The sequence below is a fragment of the Malus sylvestris genome, chromosome 11, assembly GCF_916048215.2.
Source record: "Malus sylvestris chromosome 11, drMalSylv7.2, whole genome shotgun sequence".
Lineage (NCBI taxonomy): Eukaryota > Viridiplantae > Streptophyta > Magnoliopsida > Rosales > Rosaceae > Malus > Malus sylvestris.
Genome location: NC_062270.1, coordinates 39,616,489 through 39,636,299, shown reverse-complemented (window position 1 = coordinate 39,636,299; position 19,811 = coordinate 39,616,489). Strand labels below are relative to the sequence as shown.

The window sequence follows — 19,811 nt, the reverse complement described above, 5'->3', positions numbered from 1 at the left end:
GGCAGCTATTAAGCAAACACATCGGAAAAACATAACCACCTCGTAAAATCGAAAAAAGACCACCACAGAGGTTTTCATCTTCTTCCAGTAATTCTCAACAGAGGAGAAATTATACCCTGCATCTCCTGCAACGACTGTTGTATCCGAATTTCCTCCTCAACGGACCGTTTAAGGTTTCGAATATGGCCCTTCAACGCTTCGGAAGCTTTAATGTCCTCAGTCCTCATCTCAAGAACCTTCTTTGTCAACCCCATCAACAACCCCGAGTAACTTGGCACGGTCAAGTGCTTCTGCAAGAACTTGAGCAGCAATTCCAGCTCCTCCGAATCCAAATTCAACACGCATTTCAGCAGTTTATTCCTCGCCACCAATTCCTCCATCACCGCCACGGCATTCTCCGGATTCTTGCCGCGCAAGACAGACACCAGAGCATCCTTGTGCCTAAACTTCTTCAATAGCTTGTCATGCTCGGCCAATTTCACTTTCTTTGGCCTCATTACCACATAGTCCCGCTCGGACGGCTTCTCCCCTTGCCCTCTATGGAAATACCGAAAATTCGAAGGCCTTAAAACCCGAATCTGCGGTTCCTCCATCACAGGTCCCAAACCCCCAGCATCCCCTAAGGCCTTCAACCTTTTCTCCCTCTTCTCATACTTCGAAAGCGGCCTATCTAGCTCCTCATCAGAACCACCCCCTGCGCCTTCCTTGTACTTCCTCCTCCCAGCGTAGATCATCCCGTTCGAAGTTCCAATCACCCTCGTCATACAATCGGGCGAAAACCCTACCGACATTAGCGGCGCAGGGAACCGCATTGAGTGAGTGACCTTCATCTTTGAATAATCAAACACCTTCATGTAACCATCCAATGCCACACTCAAAATCCTGTATTGCTGCGCCTCCTCCCCGCTGTCCTTTCCGATTTTCGCGACGCAAATCGAAGTCACAGTCTTATTGTGGCTCTCCATTGAATACACCATTTTCCCACCTGCCATCAAATCCCATATCTTCACGGAATCGCCGCCAGCCGTCGCAATTAACCCACCGGATGGCAAGAAAATCACGTCCTCCACCGGCTTTCCGTGATTCACCTCCATCACCGACCCCGAATCTCTAACCCTCACATCCCAAAGCTTCACCGTGTGATCATAAGACCCAGTAACAAACATATCCGAACTGACCGGCGAGCAATCCCCGCACCGCACGTAGTCCTTGTGGCCGAGCAAGTCGGAAATCGGAGTCTCGCCGGCGACGTCCCAGTACTTGACAATGGCATCGTCGCCGCCGGAGACCAAATGGAGCTTGTCAGAAGCTGGGTATTTGACGAACCGAGCTGGGCGCGTGTGGGATTTAAGTTTCCGAAGCGGGTTTCGGGTTTTGACATCGAAGACCTGGACGAGGCCAGAGAGGTCGGCGGCGGCGACGAGGAGGCCATCGCAGCGGAATGAGGCTGAAGAAACGACGTCGCGGAAGGCGGAGATGGTGGCGGTGGGGGAGAATTGGTTTAGGGGGTTGTAGAGAATGAGGGAGGCGGAGTGGGCGGCGGCGAAAGAGTGTGGGGCGTTGGGGGAGAAGGTGAGGGAGGTGATGGCGGAGATGAGGTCAGGGATTTGCTTGGTTTTGAAGGAGGACCAGTATTTGGATTCGGGGGATTGTTTGGGACTTCGGGGCTTAGGCTTGTGCTTGGGTTTCACAGGGAAGGTCTTGGAGATTTGTGGTTCCGCCATTGATGGAGATCGAATTGGTGCCCGAGCGCTCTTGGGGTCAGGGTTTTGCTGGTGTTAGGGTTTTGGCTTTGATGGGGGAGATGGCGAAACGACGCCGTCTTATATAACTCTTTTTGAGAAATTTTATTTGGGCCCATTTGTTTTGTTTTTATCCCTAACAATTGTGCCCTTAAATAATTAAAAAACACTTAAAATCCAACCCAATTAGTATACTGTCTAGTGATATTTCTGCTACGGTCTATAGATATTTTTCTTCATTTGTAAGTGAGAGGTCTTAGGTTTGATTTTTATCAGAAAATATTTGAACCAAATTATTATAACTAGCACACTATGTGAGGCTTAGGACAATATAAGTCAGATGATGTGGAGTACGTGAGGTCGTTAGGCTTACACATGGAACGACCAGCTTCGATACTAAGAAGAAAGTTGGAGTTCCACCATAAAGAGTTGTTTAATTACTTATAACCAATGTAAGGTCCCTCCGATATGAAATTCATTCTCAACAGGAACATTACTTATTGTTCTCTAACTTAGTGGCCGATCTCAAGAGTTGGGTGAGATATCAAAAAGAAAACTCTCACAGGTTCCTTTGAATGGATCACATTGAACATAGTGAGCTTTGTTAGCTTCACATAATTTTAGTGACACATCAAATTTGTACTTTCTGATTTCTTTACAAATTTTTACAGAAAAAGTATAGAGACGTTGGAACATTGTTCAATCAGAACACCGAGGACTCATGGGAACCTAATCAAGGCGTTTCCATAAACAAAAAAAAAACAAGGTTTTCGTTTGAAATTTCATGGACTTCTACAAAAAAAAAAAAAAAAACAAGGTTTTTATGCTTAGCCCACAATTGGCATTTTTTTAAATAGAAATAACATGCATATCGTCATTTTATTGAGTCTTAGTAGGCCTGAAATCATTTGGAAATGCATACTGCACACCTGTTAATGCCTCGTTTGCATGGGTAACTAACATGTTCCTAAGCTGCTCCCATATGAATGTTTAACAAAGAAACACACTTATCTTGAACACACTAACATTGTTTGATATCATTGCATCTCATTAATATGTTTGTCCAAGAATGATAATGCTTTGTTATTCTTTGAGATCACCATTTCATTTACTTTGCATTTTTGGATAATTTTTTACTTGGTTCTTTTTTTCTACCTACAATTGTAATCACAACCAACAAACAAGTCAGAGGTAAATAATATTAGGACTGGACTGTAAAGGGGCAACACCTCTCTAAGGGATTTTATCAAGCAATTGAATGGCATATATGAAGGGCAACTCCAACCTTTAAAGAGGCAGCACTCAAGTCATCCATGGACATTCACCGAAATTCAAAGGGCCAGCACTCAAGTTATCCCTGGACGTTCCCTGCCCCTCATCCGCCCCTGGTGGCAAGTCTAGTGAATTGTCTCCTGGTGTGGTCCTGATCTATGAACCCTGCTCCTACTTGTTTTCCTTTGCAGCTCATCATCCCAGAAGGCTGGCCCCCCTCCAGCCAAAGTCCATCTACATCTTTGATATTGGGCGGCGGGAATGGCTCCCGGACCCTATTGAGGGGCTTGGGGATGTCCTTCTTCAACCTCAGTATCAGCATGGAGTCGAACCGTTCTTGTTTCAAATGGACGGCAACAAGCTGGCTTCGGTTTGGTGCTATCCATACTTTCCAATTGCACAGCAATGTAAGCACTCTCTTCATCCTTTCTTTTTCTTTTTTTCACTCTAAATTTTATCTCTTGTGGTTGAATTTAACGAGCATCGTCTCCTCAACCAGCTCAACCTTCCACTGACCAACCTATTTCCTCTGTCCTTCAGTCTAGCCATGACATTGGAAGTAAGACTAGGAAGAGCGACTTTGGTTCATCCTGACATCTTGGAGAACGCTGCGCTGGAGGAGTTTGATGGCGTTGATAAGCATGTGTCCAAGAAGCTCCAAGTGGATAAATTGTCTCAAGTTAGCTCTGCCTTATCTACCACCCGTCATCAGGAATTCGTCAGTGCTCAAGAAGCTCCAAGATGAAGCGGAGAAACCCAAAGAGTTGAATTCTTCTCTGGTGTCGAAGCTCAAGGATTCCGTTGAAAGAGATTCCAAGTCCTTAGTTAACCTTTTTACTGCATAGTACTTGGAAGGGTTCAAGGATTGCAAGGCCAAGGGCCAGATTCTTTGTCCCCATGCTGAATGGGATAAAGTTCAACCTGACCAACTCGAGGATTGAAAGACTCCTTTATGTGTTTTCGTGTGAGAATTCTGTACGCCGAATATTTCTCTTCTTCTATTCGTTCATTGTCATCCTCATTGTCTTGCTTGTTTTCTTCATCTTGAGCATTTTCATGGTCCGATGTGCTTACTAAATCTTCTTCTTCACTCGAACTCTGCTCACCAAAGAGTCCCTTACCCGGACGCCTGCGCTTTACAGGGAGGGGGCATCCTTTTCATCTGCAATTATCCAACGTTCAGATTAAGCACAGTACGATATGATAATGTGCAATCCCTTAGGCCTCTAGTCGATCAAGCTGAACTTAAGCAATCCTGAGCAAAATTATGTTACCATCATTGCAGTGCTTTCGGCACAAGCACGTAAGGCTAGTACCCCTGCCCACTCGAGCTTTTAATAAAAATTTCAACGTGTAATAAAATCACTTCTAGCAAAAGCCCTTATGAGAAACAGGCGTTTTAATTTGTTCAGAATGCCGAAATAAATAAAGAAACTCATCTCCATATGGATATATGTTCATCAAAATGCTTTGCAGGTAACACTAATTTGGAGAACGAATATATTTCATTTAGTACTTTATAAATCTCTTCTGAGTGAGCGTGTGATTTATCAGCAGCCAAAAACTCATGAAACTCACCCTCTACCTCTATCAAGCTTCGCCCCGGATTCTTCTTCACACCCCTCTCTTTCATCATGCTCCTAACTATCTGTACATCGTCCCACCTTTTCGTATTAGCGCATAAATTTGCAAGCAATACATAAATACCACTGTCTTCGGGATCCAATTCTAAGAGTCTCTCAGCAGAAAGCTTAGCCATCTCAACATTCCCATGAATTTTACATGCATTAAGAAGTGCACCCCAAGCAGACTCTGTTGGCTCCATTGGCATTTTGTTTATCAACTCGTAAGCTTCTTCGAGCAATCCAACTCTTCCTAGTAAATCTATCATACAAGCATAATGTTCCTTTTTCGGCTCGATCCCATGATCCCTAGCCATGCTTTCAAAATGGTCTTTGCCTTCAGAAACTAATCCACCATGACTGCAAGCAGACAAGACCGCCACAAATGTGATAGAATCTGGTTTCAGTCCCGTACTTTTCATTTGGTCGAACAGAGTAAGCGCTTGCTTCGCATGGCCGGCATATGCGGCAATCATGGTGTTCCATGAAACCACATTTCTCTCTGGCATTTCGTTGAAGAGTTGTGCGGCCAAATTTATACCCCCACACTTGGCATACATGTCCATCAATGCATTCCCCAGAATCACACTGCGTAGAATACGCTTTTGATCGATATAGTAGTTGTGAATCCACTGACCCAAATACAGGCAACCCAATTGACCACAAGCAGATAGAGCACACACTAAACTGTCCTCTGTTGGAACCATACCTGACTCCACCATGCCATAAAACAATTTCAACGCGTCATTTGGTCGGTTATTCTGTGTATAACCAGCAATCATCGCATTCCAAGATACTACATTTCTTTCGGGCATGTCATCGAAAAACTTTCTTGCAGAGTCCAAGTCCCCACATTTTGCATATCCATTAACCATGCTAGTCCATGAAAATACATCCCTGACTTTCATGTTGTCAAAAGTCTCTTGAGCCGCAAGCAAACATCCGCATTTCACATACATATCCAACAAAGCATTGAGCAAATTTAGGCTACAATTCACACTCTTCTTTTGTATGTATTGATGAACACTCTTTCCCATACCAATATCTCCCTTTTCGGAACACGCCGAAAACACTGCAATCATAGTAACCTCATTCGGCTCGACATTACTCAACAACATCGAGCCGAACAATTCCATAGCCTCATCAGAACAATTACTTCCTGCATACCCATCAATCATCGCGGTCCAAGTAACAACATCCCTCGTAGAACTTTCATCAAACACTTTGCGTGCAAGACTTAGAAACCCACCCTCGGCATAATAATGCAGCAAACCATTTCGTACCAGCAAATCAGAATCAAAACCCATCTTCCAAATCACGCAATGAATCGAATCCCCCTCCAAAACTCTCCCAAACTGCCCGCACGCCCTGAGCGCAAAAACAAAACTTCGGCCGTCCATCTCCACACCTTCACGAACCATTCGACCGAAAAACGAAAAACCAATTTCTGGAATTTGAGCCTTTGAGTAGCCTCTGATCATCGTGTTCCACATATACGTATTGGGTTTTCCAATCTGGGTGAAAAGAACACGCGCGTATCGAATGTCGCCTCCGTCGGCGAGAGCGCAGAAGGCTAACACCCTGCTGACCGGAAAGGTGTGCGTGATGAGGCCGGTGGTAGTCATTTGAGCTTGAATTTGCTTCAGCTGGAGTATGGTGGTGCAGGATTCCATGATCTGCAGAGTTGGGTTAGTGATTATTACGTTGGTTTTGGAGTTCCATGTGGGTTTAAGGGCGGAGGCTGACGAGAATTGTCTCAGAATTTGGAGCCAGTGAGAAGAAAGCAGAGAGTGGAAGCGGGACTTCATAACATGGCAAATTATGAGCTCAAATGTAAAGTTAAAAAGGATCCAATTCAATCATTTTAGTTTGTTTCTAATTTAGAATAATACTTCACGACCCAAAGAATGAATTTGAATTCCTACTCAAAATTGTTTGTTGTCGATTTATAGAACTTCGTATGATCAAAACCGCTCATGTTATTAATACACTATAAAGATCGCTTCTGCAAAAAAATCAATTAAAATTAAGGTCGTTAGTCATTGAATTGTATAAAAACAGATGAACAGAAGTGGTAAAAGCATTACAAACCATCTATGTATTTGCTACAATAGATTGACTAAATGACCTTAGGTTTAGTTCATTTTTACGTAAATGTCATCTTTACAGGGTGATTTATAAAATGAACGGTTTTGATTATAAGAAAAAACTCTATCATTCGAACACGAAGAGTTTTGAGTAAGAGTTTCTACTCATCCTTGAGTAGCCGAGCACTGTCCTTTAATTTATAGGAAAACTAATGAAAATGATTTGAAAACTTTGATTCTTAACTATAAGAACGAAATAAAGGGTAAAGTGTATAATACTAAGATTGACTTTTTAGTGTAAAAATATGGTTTTTCGTTAAAATGAATAGTACCGGAAACTTTTCGTTACAGTTCCTTAATTTATTAGGTAGACAAACGAGGTAGTCACATTATTGTGCTATTCAATTTAAAGTGAGTTCCCCGCCGCACATTTTGTTTAAACGAGTGAACGCTTGAATTTTACCAAAAGTAGAATCGAATTCCCGCAATTTAGAAGATTGGATTTGCAATGAGATGTGAATGATTTTAATTTCTTGAGATGCCAAAAATTTGTAGCTCAAGCGGTTAATCACATTTGTCGATGCACGGAGGTCTGGCGTTCGATTGTCCTACTCCCAATATCGCTTGTATCAAGAGAACAAATGTACAATTACAAATGTATGAGGTTGTTCTGAAACACCACTCCCCAAAAGAGAAGAAACACTAATGAAATAATCAAACGTAAGTTGTTGTCTATGTTACATAAATCACAGTGAAACAAAATTTAACCAATTTCCCTTCCCTATAAGTTCTCTCTATTTAGCTTCAAAAACTCTTCTTGTTGTACATATATTACAAAATCGATGAACGAAAAACGAAGAATTTGGTCCCTAAACGTCTAAATCTCGAGCATTCTAAGATTGTGTACACTAGACGAGGCTTCAACTTCTGCAACGATAACATCCAAATGAGAACGCGATGGCGCGCTGTGTTGAGCGAGGCAATCCATAATGTGGGAACTGGGAAAGGATCGGGCCTGGGGAGAAATGTGGATTGTCACATTCACCGGTTGGGAAATACTGAAATCTGTGAGCTATATATATGCAAGTGAGTTTCGATCAAGATCAGGCTGTGGTCGACCACGAGTAGGCGTTGGTGGTCTTTGAATGTTGAGCTCCTGCTCAACAGAATGGATACGAGAGTATGAGAGAGGCAGCAGGGGAAATGATAATCCATTGAAGGCATATACATATTAAACAACGTTATAGATGTGCTTACCTGCATCCATGTGTCGTCTATGACGCGTTCGGGAGATGTCTCCGGTGACTGAAGAGGAGGCGGCAAAGGATGGATTAATTTTGGAACCACAACCAAACCTCTGCCAACGACCAGTATAGCACCAGCATTGTTTGCCGTCCCTGCAAGAAAAGGCCATATGAGACTGCAAGCACCGCAACATGGAAAGAAACTTACAAAGATTTTGCGTACCGCAATAGTTGGTTGCAGAAAAAAGAGTGATCAACTGTCCCTGGGCAAATCTTTCAAATCCATCCATGACACATTCATGAGCTCTTACAATGAGTTGTAATTTGTTTCTCTTACAAAATTCTGCGACACGATCAGGCTGCAAGTAGCAAGAATATATTAGTATGGCGGTACAAGTATGTATATCTTAAGACTTGAAACTATGCACATGAAAGGAGTGGCCGTACAAAAGGGTTGTCGGAAAAAACAAGATTGTAGAGGAGTTAACACAGTCGGACCGTCGGTATTGCCAAAAGAAAATCGATATTGATGTAATGTCAAACTACTGTAATGATGATTATAAGGTAAAACAAACCTGCTCTCAGATCATCAAATGTACAGTTTGTTTGGTGTTAAAGAATGCAGTTTCAATCGGTTGCCTATTCTGTCGCTTGGACTACAGTTGGGTGTTTTCAATAAATCACAAACAGCTATATCTTTGCTATTATATGTGAATTGTCAAATTGTTTAAATTTAACAATCATAAGGTGGCCCCCACCTAAACCCTAACAGATACTTCAGTGCACTATCAATGCCAGAAAGAGGAAAACAAAGTCATATGAAGAGTAATGCTCGAGTAGAAATTGAGAATAATAACCCAAAACTGCGACGTACCCCAAAGGTGACAAGACCAGGCCCTCTGGCATTTGGTCTCAAGCCCTCTACACTGTCGTTTTCTGTGGGATCGGACCTGTGTACATATAAGTCAATAGGCTCACAAACACAAGCAATTATATTAACAGCAAACGAACAGATGAACTGAGCAAGAGTGTACCACAAAAGATCCATTAAAATTATAGAGCCAGCATCCATTGTAATGGGTCTTTCAAGCTTCTCTATCTGTTCTACAGAATTGATAGATCTCCCAATGCCTCCATGCATACAGATAATTTTCTTTTCAATCAGAGCAGCAAGTGGGAGATAGTTGAAAAGTTGATTGAACCGAGTCCATGCCCAGATTCCATCATTCTCGCCCTACATGCACACAAGTTACTATTAACTTTTATTATTCTGAAATCCATAGAAAAGACTGCATCATGTCTGCATAATTAAAACCCGTACCATTCTCTCAATGCATTCAATACGAAAACCAAAGAGTGCATTGATATCAGCAGCTTCATGGTTTCCACGTATTAAGTGAACATTGTCGGGATACTCGATCTGCAAAAACAATCAGGGCATATGGTCAAATATAAAAGTGGGGATTACAAAAAAAAATATAAAGTAGATTACTTAAAAGAAGAACTTGCCTTCAGTGCAAGGAGCAAAGTTATGGTCTCCAAGCTGTGCTGTCCTCGATCGACATAATCCCCCAAAAACAAGTAGTCGATATACCTGTAACAATAATTAGACTAGCTGAAAAGTCTGATTTATTCCTAGATTCATAGTTTCTATGGGTGTCATCAGCCAAAAAGCTTCTGAAAAAACTCAACATTTTAAAAATTTATTAAATGAAGAATTGGAGTAAATTCTTCATATTTGACTTTACTTCACCAGTAAATATCTGAGTCAAAGTTCTGGTGTAAAACAAATTCTTTCTACAAGTATATAGAAAGATATGGAATGTGCAAAAATAGTCATCTTACGTTATGTCTCCCGCAGCAGATGGAAATCCATATTCATCAAATAAGCGCATTAAATCACCAAACTGTCCATGAAGATCACCAAATACTTTTACTGGGGCTTTCAGCTGAAGAACTGTTTGCTCGTGCATAAATATCTGTTCAGCAGCATAACAAAGTTCTCCCACTTCATAAGAATCCAGGAAAAACTTCCTATTGACAGGGGGTTTCCAGTTTCGAGGTCTCAACAATGTAGATATAACCTGCAAGGTAATAGATAACCAAAAAAAAAAAAAAAAACTGTCAATTAACAATAACAAAAATTCCTTCCAGAAATAGTGTGTAAGAAGAGAGAAAAAAGATCAAATGTTAACTGATGCTTGCCTTCTTATGTAGCCCTTGTGGAGACTTCTGCCTGGTGTACTTTTTGTTGGGATGTGATACGTCATTGTTCATTGGAATCGTTCGTCTGCTCTCATTTTCAAATTGATCCAAAGACAACTGTCTTACCATCCCACCCAAGTTGCCTACAGCCTCTTTGGCAACAACAACCTACAACAACAGCAATTTATAATTTATGCCACTTAAAGATGAAAATTTCCCTCCATTAGGTTTTGATGCAAAAGACATACAGCTCTGTGATGAAGACGAACATCTGCCTCGGTGTCACTACCATCAGACAATGTTTCTGCAACTTGTGAGTTATCATCTGAAACGGATGTTTCTTCAGAAGGAGTAGCAGATGTTGATTGCACAGCTTGCCAAACAGCACTAGCTGCCTCAGCTTCGGCAGCAGAAGCCTCCCGGAGTTTCTCCATTGAATTTTTGTCCATGCTGCCAAAAATAATGATGTTTGGCACAAATTATGAGCACGTAGCTCAGTCAAAGTACTTGGTAGAGAGGGAAAAGAGGATATGGAATAATACCTCAAGCCAGTTGACGAGGGATTCTCAGGTTCACCATCAGACGATGATGTCCCAAAAGTCCTTGTGTTAGCATGAAACATTCTGGGACTGGATACGGTTGGGGATCTCTCAGACGTTAAAACAGGCGAATTACCTTCAGACTGAACTGATGAATTTTCTGCAACCAGGAAATCATCTAGGAGGGTGTCTGTACAAGAAGATAAACAAAAGATATTAAAACATGATTGAACCACATAAGCAGAGGAAGGCTGCATCCATTATTCAATTACATTAGTCATATTTTCATTTAGGTTCTAAAGTCTTTACCTCCTTTAAGACCACCATAAATATATATACGAACACCAAGAGATGCAGCTGCATGGCGAGAACGACGCATGAGCTCCAAAGAAGGATCATGGTCATTCTGTCCCTTTCCTGTCCGTGAGGAAGTCACAAGCCCATTTCTGTCCAACCAAACTCCAGCAGCAGTGTCCAATACTATCAAATAAGGAGAAAGGAACATAGAAACAAAAGGTATTAAGAAAACTTAATGAGCTTACAGAATCATGGTGACAAATTTCGCAACCAAAACATTACCTGCAATAGCAGCTTCACCTTCTATACCACGACCTCCCCTAAGAGCACCTCCTGTGACATGTAATCTTGCACCAACAAAAACCTGATGACAGAATATGTCAATTGGATGCTAAAATAAGGTTTGAGCTCAAAAGGGTAAAGATAACTCAGAGATAGTCAGCTAGTTGAGTGGGAAATGAAAAATGAAATAGTACAACAAACACTATATGATAAGTATGGTTTCTACTGCCAAATATATGTTCAGTAAACCATGTGCTTCACTTCAAAAAAAAAAAAAAAAAGGAAAAAATACAACATACAAATGGGTAACTTTGCATTCCTAGTTTATATATTAGTACTTACCGCCGCATGTTGATATCTTGGTGAAGGGGATACACCAGGTGCAAGGGTCCACTCCCACTGACCATTCCTATGCATAAGCAGTCCATAAGCGTCTGCTAGTGGCTGTGGGAGCATAGATATGAGCAAATCAAACAAAATCAGATAACCCGTTTAGCTCAAAAGACCTCCAGTATAAATTGATAAAGGCAAAATACAAGAATGATAGAGAGGTAGACTCAGATTCCACATACCGTTCCAGAAATATCTCTTCCACCACAAAGCAAAAACATACCATCTGAGCGAGAACTGGCTGTTGCATACCTGCAAAATAATCTTGGCTCAAAACAAAATCCACCAGAACTTTCACAACTTTTCACTTATCGACATATGAATATTACTCACATTCTAGCAGACGGTCTATCACCTTCTGGGTTCAGCCTAGCCCATGCATAAGGTTTCTGAGCAGTATCCAGAGCCCAAGCGTCCGAATGAATTCTTTTTCCTATAAAAAAAATATTAAATAAAGACAGTAAACATCAAATGCTTCAAAAAAGGCCCTGCATTTGACAACAGTGAAGCGTATGGATAGCAAACGCGTAGGGTTTAGTGAATACACACACCATCGTTTCCGCTGACGGTAACAAGATATCTTTGAGCAACTAAGTCCATTACATGGCCGTAGCGAGGCCCGGGTCCTTGTCCTTGTACAACCACTCTACGGACAGACAACAAAAACAAAAGTACAAATGTTTTGTACTGCAATTTTGAGCATTAATCCATAAACTCTGAAGTAGAACAAGCTCAGTTAAGGTCAGTTATACTCACCTGTGCCACTTAAATTTATCGTTGGCTAAGTCCAGCACGTAGAGATCATCTGTGGAATGCCCAGCAGGACCTATACCGCCCTAAGCATTAGAAATTCACACATATCAAGTTTAACACTCATTCAACCCAGTAAGAAGTTAATTCATGAACTTTGAAACTATCAGAAACCCAGTAAAAGAGAACCTCTAAACTTATAATCCATCTCTAAAACCCAGTAAATACAAAAGCCTCTAAATTTCGAATCATTCTTCGAAATATATAACTCAATTCACCTGAAATACAACCATAGTGCCCACCGCAGCTGCTGCGTGAGCTGCCCTCGGAGAGGGTGGCTCACCTGCAGGCCTCATTCTACAAAATTGGAACAACCCCGAAAGCAGAAAACGATCAGTAAGACTCCATTTCAATTCCAACAAGTTTTTTGAAATACGAAAACCAAAAATTAATAAAGCAATTAGAAAATACCTAGTCCATTTCCTGGTGAGAATATCATAGGAATGCACCGAATTGGTCACCCCAGCTAACCCTACATTCACAATCAATCAAATTCCAAACAAAACCAAAATCCAGATTCGAATTGAAATAGTGAAGCAAACATCGAGGAGGGAGAGAAATGGTAACTGATGCCAGGGGCGGAGGACGCGGCACCGCCTTCAATGGCGGTGGCACCGCCGAAAAGGATGAGACGGGGGCCGTGGGTCTTGGTGGCGGCGACGGCAGTGAGGGTGTGACTGCAGCGCGGACCTGGGGCGTCGTCGTCGCAATCCCAAAAGGTCTCGAGAGTACGATAGGTCGGAGCCGGGAACAGCCATGGCTTCGAACCCATCAAAACCCAAACCCGGAAGCAGGAGCACCACCACCACCACCAGCAACTAGCAGAGCCGTCTGATTTGATCTGCTGATTCTCTCTCTCTCTCTCTCTCTCTCTCTCTGCGCGGGGACGATGATGAAGCTTTGATCGCTGTTGGCTGTGATTGTGGTGCTTCTGGGGCCCGGCCCTCGGCTCCGGACACTTTAATTTTCTTTTTTCTTTTTTTAAATTCTTTTAAATATATATTTTGTTGGAATTTAATTGAATAATCGTGGAGGTCGGTAGACTATGACGACGCAACGTAGTATGGTCAACGGCTTCATATTTTCGTAAGAGAGAATGTCAAAACACGAGACTCAGCTATGGCCCAACTCTCAAATTTGTTATTTTCGTATCCTTTCGTGTCGAGTTAAAAAGTCATGTTAAAAGAAAAATTTAGCTCACTTAGGACCAGTAGCTTATACAATAGAAATATCTAGTTTCGTTGTATAATCAATGCACGTATTATGTTGACATTTTCTACGTTTATGAGAAAGTGTAGTGTCAGACGCTCGTATAAAGGGCACCATACGCAAAGGTGTTGAGACCATGGGGTGTGGTGGGTGCTCCGATGAGTCGAATTTAAAGAATATCTACACTTTCTTAGGTGTAATTGAGTACTATACAATAACTTTAAGTAGTATGACAGTCAACTGATATTTCTCTTTCACTTGTAAATGAAAAGTCTAATGTTCAACTCTTATGAATGAATGACATAAACATCGTCATTAAAAAGAAGAAGAAGAGTATTACTACGTGTAAAGTGCTCTTTCTCCTTGAAGACTATTAAAAAGTTGAGATAAATGCATAAAGAAGTTCAAAAATGGAAAAAGAAGTAGCAAGTGAATTTGGCGCACAAAGTCAAACGGTGTTAACTCAGAACCTAACGATGCACAACACAACATTTTTCACCTCCGTCAATGCCCGTCAGTCGACGCCAACGGTCAGGTCACTCAGACCGGCAAAATTTTCGGACACTAGGCAGGAAGAATGTACAAGTGGCCTACTTTTCGGTAAGAGAGAAGAAGCGCACTTCCGTAAGTTACAAGGTGCTCTGCGGGAAACAAACTCTGAACTTTTCTAGACCAATGTCATCATTAAACATCAGTTCAACTAATCCGACAGATGATATGATATATACCAGAAACAAGACGATTATATTCCCGACAAGGAAGAAATTTAATAGAATGAATTGTGATCAGGGGCATGGATTCGGAACCCTCTCATGAACCTTGTTAATTTCCGCGATTACTTCTGGTGTGAGCTCGACCTTGCATCCATCTAGAACCTCTTGAAGTTGCCATGACTTGGTTGCTCCAAAAACAACACTTGCAACGAGGGAGCGACTCAAAACAAAGGCTGCTAAATGCAAAGAACGTAGATACTGAGTACAAGGTCGTTGACTGTATACAACTGCGATATGAACATAGTTTAAGGACAACCACATTGTATATGTCAAATCTACAAAATATGTGTTAGCTCAAGCAATTAAAAGAACTACGGTTTTAACCCAACAATTGAGAGCCAGCAATCATTCTGCAATCAGTATATTGGCTGTATGGTTTAAGCAACCAGGTCAAGAAAAAGGGAAGAGGAACGAGTAGATTCGGAACTTATCTAGAAGTAATACTTCTTCATTTATAATTACTGACGTTGTAGTTAGCAACATCAATTCTCTGAACTCAAAACAACAGTTCTACATGGACAAGTACAAGGAGAAACCATGAGAGAGAGAGAGAGAGAGAGCGAACCTATTGCAAGAGATACTGGATGAAGAATGTACTTTTCTGCAATCTTAATGTATTCCTGTGAACATAAAAGAACAGAACTGCAGGTATTCATCAACTGCTATGGCATATATGCAGAAACACCCACCATCTACGTATGATACACTAAACAAAAGTACCATATCGCCAAAAAGAAACAGCTGGGCATGCAAAGTAAGACATAAATTTGAGATTGAAATAAAATTCAGTAAAAAGGTACAATTACAATATTTGTAGCCAGATTTTTATACGAGTTTAAAAATGTGTTTTCTTTAACTTTCTTAAAATTTCTTTGAAACCCTGGACTCAGAAATCTTCAGTAACCTATTAAAGTTAAATTGTTAAAAGAAGAACATATGTACCAGGGCTGCTGCTCTTATGATGTGATTAGACAGGTTGTATCTGGATTCCCCTTCCGAATATTTCCCTGGCGAAGAAACATAACAGTTTCGTTGATACAAGATCACCACTTGAGAGTGCAGAAAACACCTACGTTCTAAAATATTAGAGGGAAAGTTTTAGAACTGACCTCTAAAAACATTCAACCGAGCATCTGGTGGACCCCCATCAGGAGAAAAATACTTCCCAGAGAGTATACCCATTGCAAGGGGGCTATAAGCTAGTAAACTGATCCTAAAATATTGAATTGAACTTTATCAAGAAATGGGCAAGCGCAGGTCAAATTCAAACAAATTTTCCCTATAGTTTCATGCATGATAAATAGTTTAGTTTTTACTGAAATCTAACACTTGAATACCTCTCATGATGACAGCATTCAGCCAATCCAGAATCAAAAGTTCGGCAGAGCAAGCTGTATGCGTTCTATCAAATAAACAATAAGTCGAATTAGTCCAAAAACCGATGGAGAAATACAGTAACCATTTGAGTGAGAGTATGATTTGTATCAAATAGACAACCTGCAGAGACACAATCTTTGGACGGTAAGTGCTCCTTTCAGCCACCTGAACAAACTTCATGACACCGTACGGTGTTTCATTACTAAGACCAACATATCTGATCTATAAAACAGAACCTTTCAATCACTATGCCATCACCTTGTTCTCAAAACATTGCTATAAGAAAAACACCAACAGTATGAAACTAACCTTACCCGAATCAACGGCTCTCCCAAGAGCATCCAGCTGTTCCTCTATAGGAATCGAACAAAACTGTCGGGTTGGATCATATTCAGTTTCTCCAAACATGGGAACATAGCTACAAAAACAATCATCAATCAGCTGAAAGTTTTACTAAACGCTCGGTGCACATTGAAGCACAAGTTTATCCAAACCGCAGTGAAGTCAAGCAAACTTCTTTGTGAAGTACACGTATACAGTTGGGGGCAAGAAATAAACTTTGAACAATATCTAGCAATGGGATATCCAGAATTAAAATTAACTTGAATTTTCCACTAATTTCACAAACAACTGAACAAAAAAAAGTCTACACACAAACCGATCGGGCCAATGAATCTGATAAAGATCAATGTAATCCGTCTGCAATCTCCTTAAACTGCATTTAATCATTACATATCCCATCACTAAGCAAGCCATAACACAAAGTGCTTAAGCAGAACTAAAATTATGAACTATATGCTTGATCAAACCTGCCGTCAATGGCATCGGCGATATTCCTGGCATCCAAACACTTGGGGCCATCTCGAATCCAAGTCATCTGCCCAGAGGGTCCCGTAACCTGCATCAACACAATGTTCCCACATCAAAAACCAAAAGAAATCTAACATAATAACACCATTGGCGTGAATTGTTAGAACCAGAGCTTTATCAACCTTGGTGGCCAAAACGACGCTGTCTCGAGGGATTTTGCTCTCTCTAATCCAACGGCCGAGGTACTCCTCGCTCCTACCCTGAGTCTCTGCTTGCTGAACCACCGGGTACATTTCTGCCGAGTCGAAGAAGTTGATTCCGGCCTCGAGAGCTCCGCCGAGGAGCCGAAATGACTCGGGCAACGAGTTTTGCTCGCCGAAAGTCATCGTCCCTGCGAAAAATGAGTCGGATTCTCAGTGCGAATGCGAGGGACAGTATTGGAAATGGAGAAGGGAGAGTGACGAACCCAAGCAGAGCTTTGAGACTGTTAGATTCGGTGCGAGGTTAACGAGCGGCACCGCCATTGCTTCCGCCGGAGAAGCTCTCTCGGAGTTTGTGAATTGCGAGAGGGACGGCGGGGAACGAGAAAATGGAAGTGACGGATTTCGGCGGTTCTATTGTTTTTGTCGGGATTTCAGGGGTTGGACTGATAAAACGTCGGCAATGTTATCCTTACACCCATTTTTAATTAGGAAAGTTAAAGAGAAAAATTTCTATTTTAATGAAAAGTTATTTTTAAAAATATAATGTATAATACCATGAAAAAGTATAAATATAATTTTTTGTTAAAAATAAACAATATCAAAAGTATTTTATTAAAATTCCCTTTAATTTTTCATCTGCTCCTCTCAATTTTTCTTTGTCAAATTAAAAAAAATTAATAGTAAAAAATTATGCACATAAAGTAAAACTAAATATGGGAACAATGCTATTCTAAAAAGATAGAGCTTTTATTTTTACACTACTGCATATTATACAAATTAGCATCTCCACCCACGTTAATATGCACTCGTTTAGCAAGTGTTTTTAAATAATTAAAAAAAATTGAAATTTTTTTAAAATTAATTCTTAATAAAAATGTAAATTAATCATGGAAAAAAACTTCAATGCTTCATACAAAAAAAAACTTTAAATACTTTTAAAATCTAAAAATATTTTTCCTTAAAAACACTCCCAATCGTTTAGAAACATTTGCCAAACCAAAAAACCAACTTTCTAGAATTATTATATAAACCTTAGAAGCTATTGCCCTAAATTAAAAAAAAAAAACAAAATTTATTATTTACACTTTAAAAATATCACCTTACACTTTAAATCTTTTATAATTAAAAAATACACTTATAAAAAATGTAAAATAAAAATTTTAAAATAATAATAACAAATCTCTTTTTAGAATACAATTATAATCATTTCCTTTTACTATTTTGTTTTCTGACATCTAAATCCTTTTTCATTTTACACAAATCAATTGCACCAATAAAACACTTTTTTCAGACAACCAATAGCGCTTGCAAATTAAATTGTTAAAAAAATTAAATTGTTAAAAAAAAAAAACTAATCTTTAAAATCAAACCCGCACCAAAATGAAATGTAATCCCACTCTTGAACACAAAAAGTTGCAAACTTTTCCAGGTACCAAACAAGACTAATAATAAATCTGTATTAAGCCTGAAATTTCCCAAAATTTTACAACCCATAAAATTCCAGATTACAACAATACAACCCTAAAATTCTTGTGAGGCGGATCCAATTTCGCCTTTCCCTTTGCCAACCTTCTTCGGCAGCAGATTCTGATGGATGTTGGGCATAACACCGCCGTTTGCGATCGTGACAGCCCCCAAAAGCTTGCTCAGCTCCTCGTCGTTCCGCACAGCCAGCTGAATGTGCCTCGGGACAATTCGGTTCTTCTTGTTGTCTCTGGCTGCATTTCCAGCAAGCTCAAGCACCTGTAAATCCAATCGAACCAAATCGTTTCAGTGCAATTCTGGCATTTTCTTAGAAGCCAAACAGCAACTTGAAGAAAAAAATGAACATAAGCTTAGCAGTAAATTGTTGAAATTTTCAAAATCAAGTCCAATCAAAAGTCATTCACAATGAAAACAATTCAAAATGTAACTCAAATCAGAAGCCGAATTTAATTCCAGGTTTTTCTCAGTAGCCAAACAGCACCAAGAGTCTAAAATCAGATAAATAACACAAAGCGCAGCAATAGATTGTTGAAATTTTCAAAGTTATGAAAATCGAGTCCAGTCAAAAGCCATTTTCAACGAGAACGATTCAATGTATAAAAAATCGCATTACAAACATTACTCGATTCAGCATTTTCTCGGAAGCCAAACAGCACCCGGAATCGGAAAATGAAAAGAGAAATGAACAAAGGAAATGAAGCGGATTAGAGCACAAACCTCAGCAGCGAGATACTCGAGGACGGCGGAGAGGTAGACGGGGGCGCCAGCGCCGACACGCTCGGCGTACTTGCCGGCCTTGAGGAACCGCGCGATACGACCGACGGGAAACTGGAGGCCGGCCTTGGAAGATCGGGAGACGGATTTGGAGGCCTTGGGCTTGCCTCTGCCGCCTTTGGAGGTCGGAGAACTCATATCGAATTTTGAAATTCGGATCGGAATCCGCAACCCTAGCCGCGAAAATTCGAGAGGAAAAGCGACGGTGCGATTGCCGTGGGGGGCTTGAAGGGTTTGGGGAAGGGAGCGGGTTTATATAAGAGCGAGTACTGTGTTTTGATTGGCTGATGAGGTTAGGCGCGGATCGCCAGCGTGGAAATTTGATTTTTGGCGGGGAATTGGAAAAAGAGGGAAAATTTTTAGGACGAGGGAAGCCGGGAAGGTGCGTCGATGGCTCAAAGTTTCAAAACTGTTCCTCCAAAACGGTGAGCTTTGGTCACTTTTGCTAACCCAGTGAATTTTGCTGACAGCACATTTTCTTGCATGAGTAATTTTTCTTTTATTTTAAGGGCGCGTTTGTTTGCCAGTACTAATTTTATTGCATGAGTCTTTTTAAAAAAAATTTAAAAAAAAGTGCATGTTTGTTTGCTCGCAATAAGTTTTATTGGATTGGACTAGCTTAGTTAGGATTACAACTCTGTGTTTGGTGCGAGCAAAAAGTGACTTTAATGAGACTAAGTATAGGTTTGG

The 19,811-nt window shown here is 40.7% G+C and overlaps 6 protein-coding genes across 7 annotated transcripts; 1 reads left to right on the top strand and 5 right to left on the bottom strand.

Annotated features, from left to right (window-relative positions):
• Window positions 1–66: 66 nt before the first annotated feature.
• On the bottom strand, window positions 67–1,798 carry LOC126589457 (protein SLOW WALKER 1-like). The gene has a single exon (XM_050254743.1). It carries the CDS (start codon window positions 1,722–1,724, stop codon window positions 75–77), a length of 1,650 nt encoding a protein of 549 aa, XP_050110700.1. The 5' UTR covers window positions 1,725–1,798; the 3' UTR covers window positions 67–74.
• Window positions 1,799–2,749: 951 nt separating this feature from the next.
• On the bottom strand, window positions 2,750–6,539 carry LOC126588359 (pentatricopeptide repeat-containing protein At2g22410, mitochondrial-like). The gene is made up of 2 exons (XM_050253453.1): window positions 4,593–6,539; window positions 2,750–4,176 (listed from the first exon to the last, which is right to left on the bottom strand). Exons 1-2 carry the CDS (start codon window positions 6,442–6,444, stop codon window positions 4,151–4,153), a joined length of 1,878 nt encoding a protein of 625 aa, XP_050109410.1. The 5' UTR covers window positions 6,445–6,539; the 3' UTR covers window positions 2,750–4,150.
• Window positions 3,173–4,042, top strand: LOC126590495 (uncharacterized). Its single transcript, XM_050255937.1, has 2 exons — window positions 3,173–3,421; window positions 3,514–4,042. The coding sequence occupies exons 1-2, from the start codon at window positions 3,173–3,175 to the stop codon at window positions 3,757–3,759; spliced, it is 495 nt and encodes a 164-aa protein (XP_050111894.1). The 3' UTR covers window positions 3,760–4,042.
• An 849-nt stretch (window positions 6,540–7,388) lies between the features above and the next one.
• Window positions 7,389–13,475, bottom strand: LOC126589454 (serine/threonine-protein phosphatase BSL1-like). Its single transcript, XM_050254739.1, has 21 exons — window positions 13,058–13,475; window positions 12,902–12,962; window positions 12,709–12,787; window positions 12,437–12,516; window positions 12,232–12,326; window positions 12,014–12,113; window positions 11,863–11,932; window positions 11,633–11,734; window positions 11,291–11,372; window positions 11,021–11,191; window positions 10,715–10,901; window positions 10,421–10,622; window positions 10,173–10,340; window positions 9,813–10,051; window positions 9,477–9,561; window positions 9,289–9,387; window positions 9,002–9,201; window positions 8,842–8,917; window positions 8,191–8,326; window positions 7,981–8,120; window positions 7,389–7,879 (listed from the first exon to the last, which is right to left on the bottom strand). The coding sequence occupies exons 1-21, from the start codon at window positions 13,260–13,262 to the stop codon at window positions 7,796–7,798; spliced, it is 2,661 nt and encodes an 886-aa protein (XP_050110696.1). The 5' UTR covers window positions 13,263–13,475; the 3' UTR covers window positions 7,389–7,795.
• Window positions 13,476–13,924: 449 nt separating this feature from the next.
• LOC126589455 (uncharacterized) lies at window positions 13,925–17,684 on the bottom strand. Of its 2 annotated transcripts, none has more exons than XM_050254741.1 (11): window positions 17,126–17,684; window positions 16,842–17,050; window positions 16,659–16,747; window positions 16,508–16,564; window positions 16,159–16,267; window positions 15,970–16,023; window positions 15,810–15,874; window positions 15,582–15,685; window positions 15,415–15,479; window positions 15,038–15,092; window positions 13,925–14,645 (listed from the first exon to the last, which is right to left on the bottom strand). In XM_050254741.1, the coding sequence occupies exons 1-11, from the start codon at window positions 17,181–17,183 to the stop codon at window positions 14,485–14,487; spliced, it is 1,026 nt and encodes a 341-aa protein (XP_050110698.1). In that variant the 5' UTR covers window positions 17,184–17,684; the 3' UTR covers window positions 13,925–14,484. The 2 variants fall into 2 exon arrangements, with proteins under 2 accessions (XP_050110698.1, XP_050110697.1); XM_050254740.1 differs by having other exon boundaries at window positions 15,970–16,071; window positions 17,126–17,672.
• Window positions 17,685–18,292: 608 nt separating this feature from the next.
• LOC126589456 (histone H2AX) lies at window positions 18,293–19,366 on the bottom strand. Its single transcript, XM_050254742.1, has 2 exons — window positions 19,065–19,366; window positions 18,293–18,605 (listed from the first exon to the last, which is right to left on the bottom strand). The coding sequence occupies exons 1-2, from the start codon at window positions 19,257–19,259 to the stop codon at window positions 18,384–18,386; spliced, it is 417 nt and encodes a 138-aa protein (XP_050110699.1). The 5' UTR covers window positions 19,260–19,366; the 3' UTR covers window positions 18,293–18,383.
• Between the last annotated feature and the right edge of the window lie 445 nt (window positions 19,367–19,811).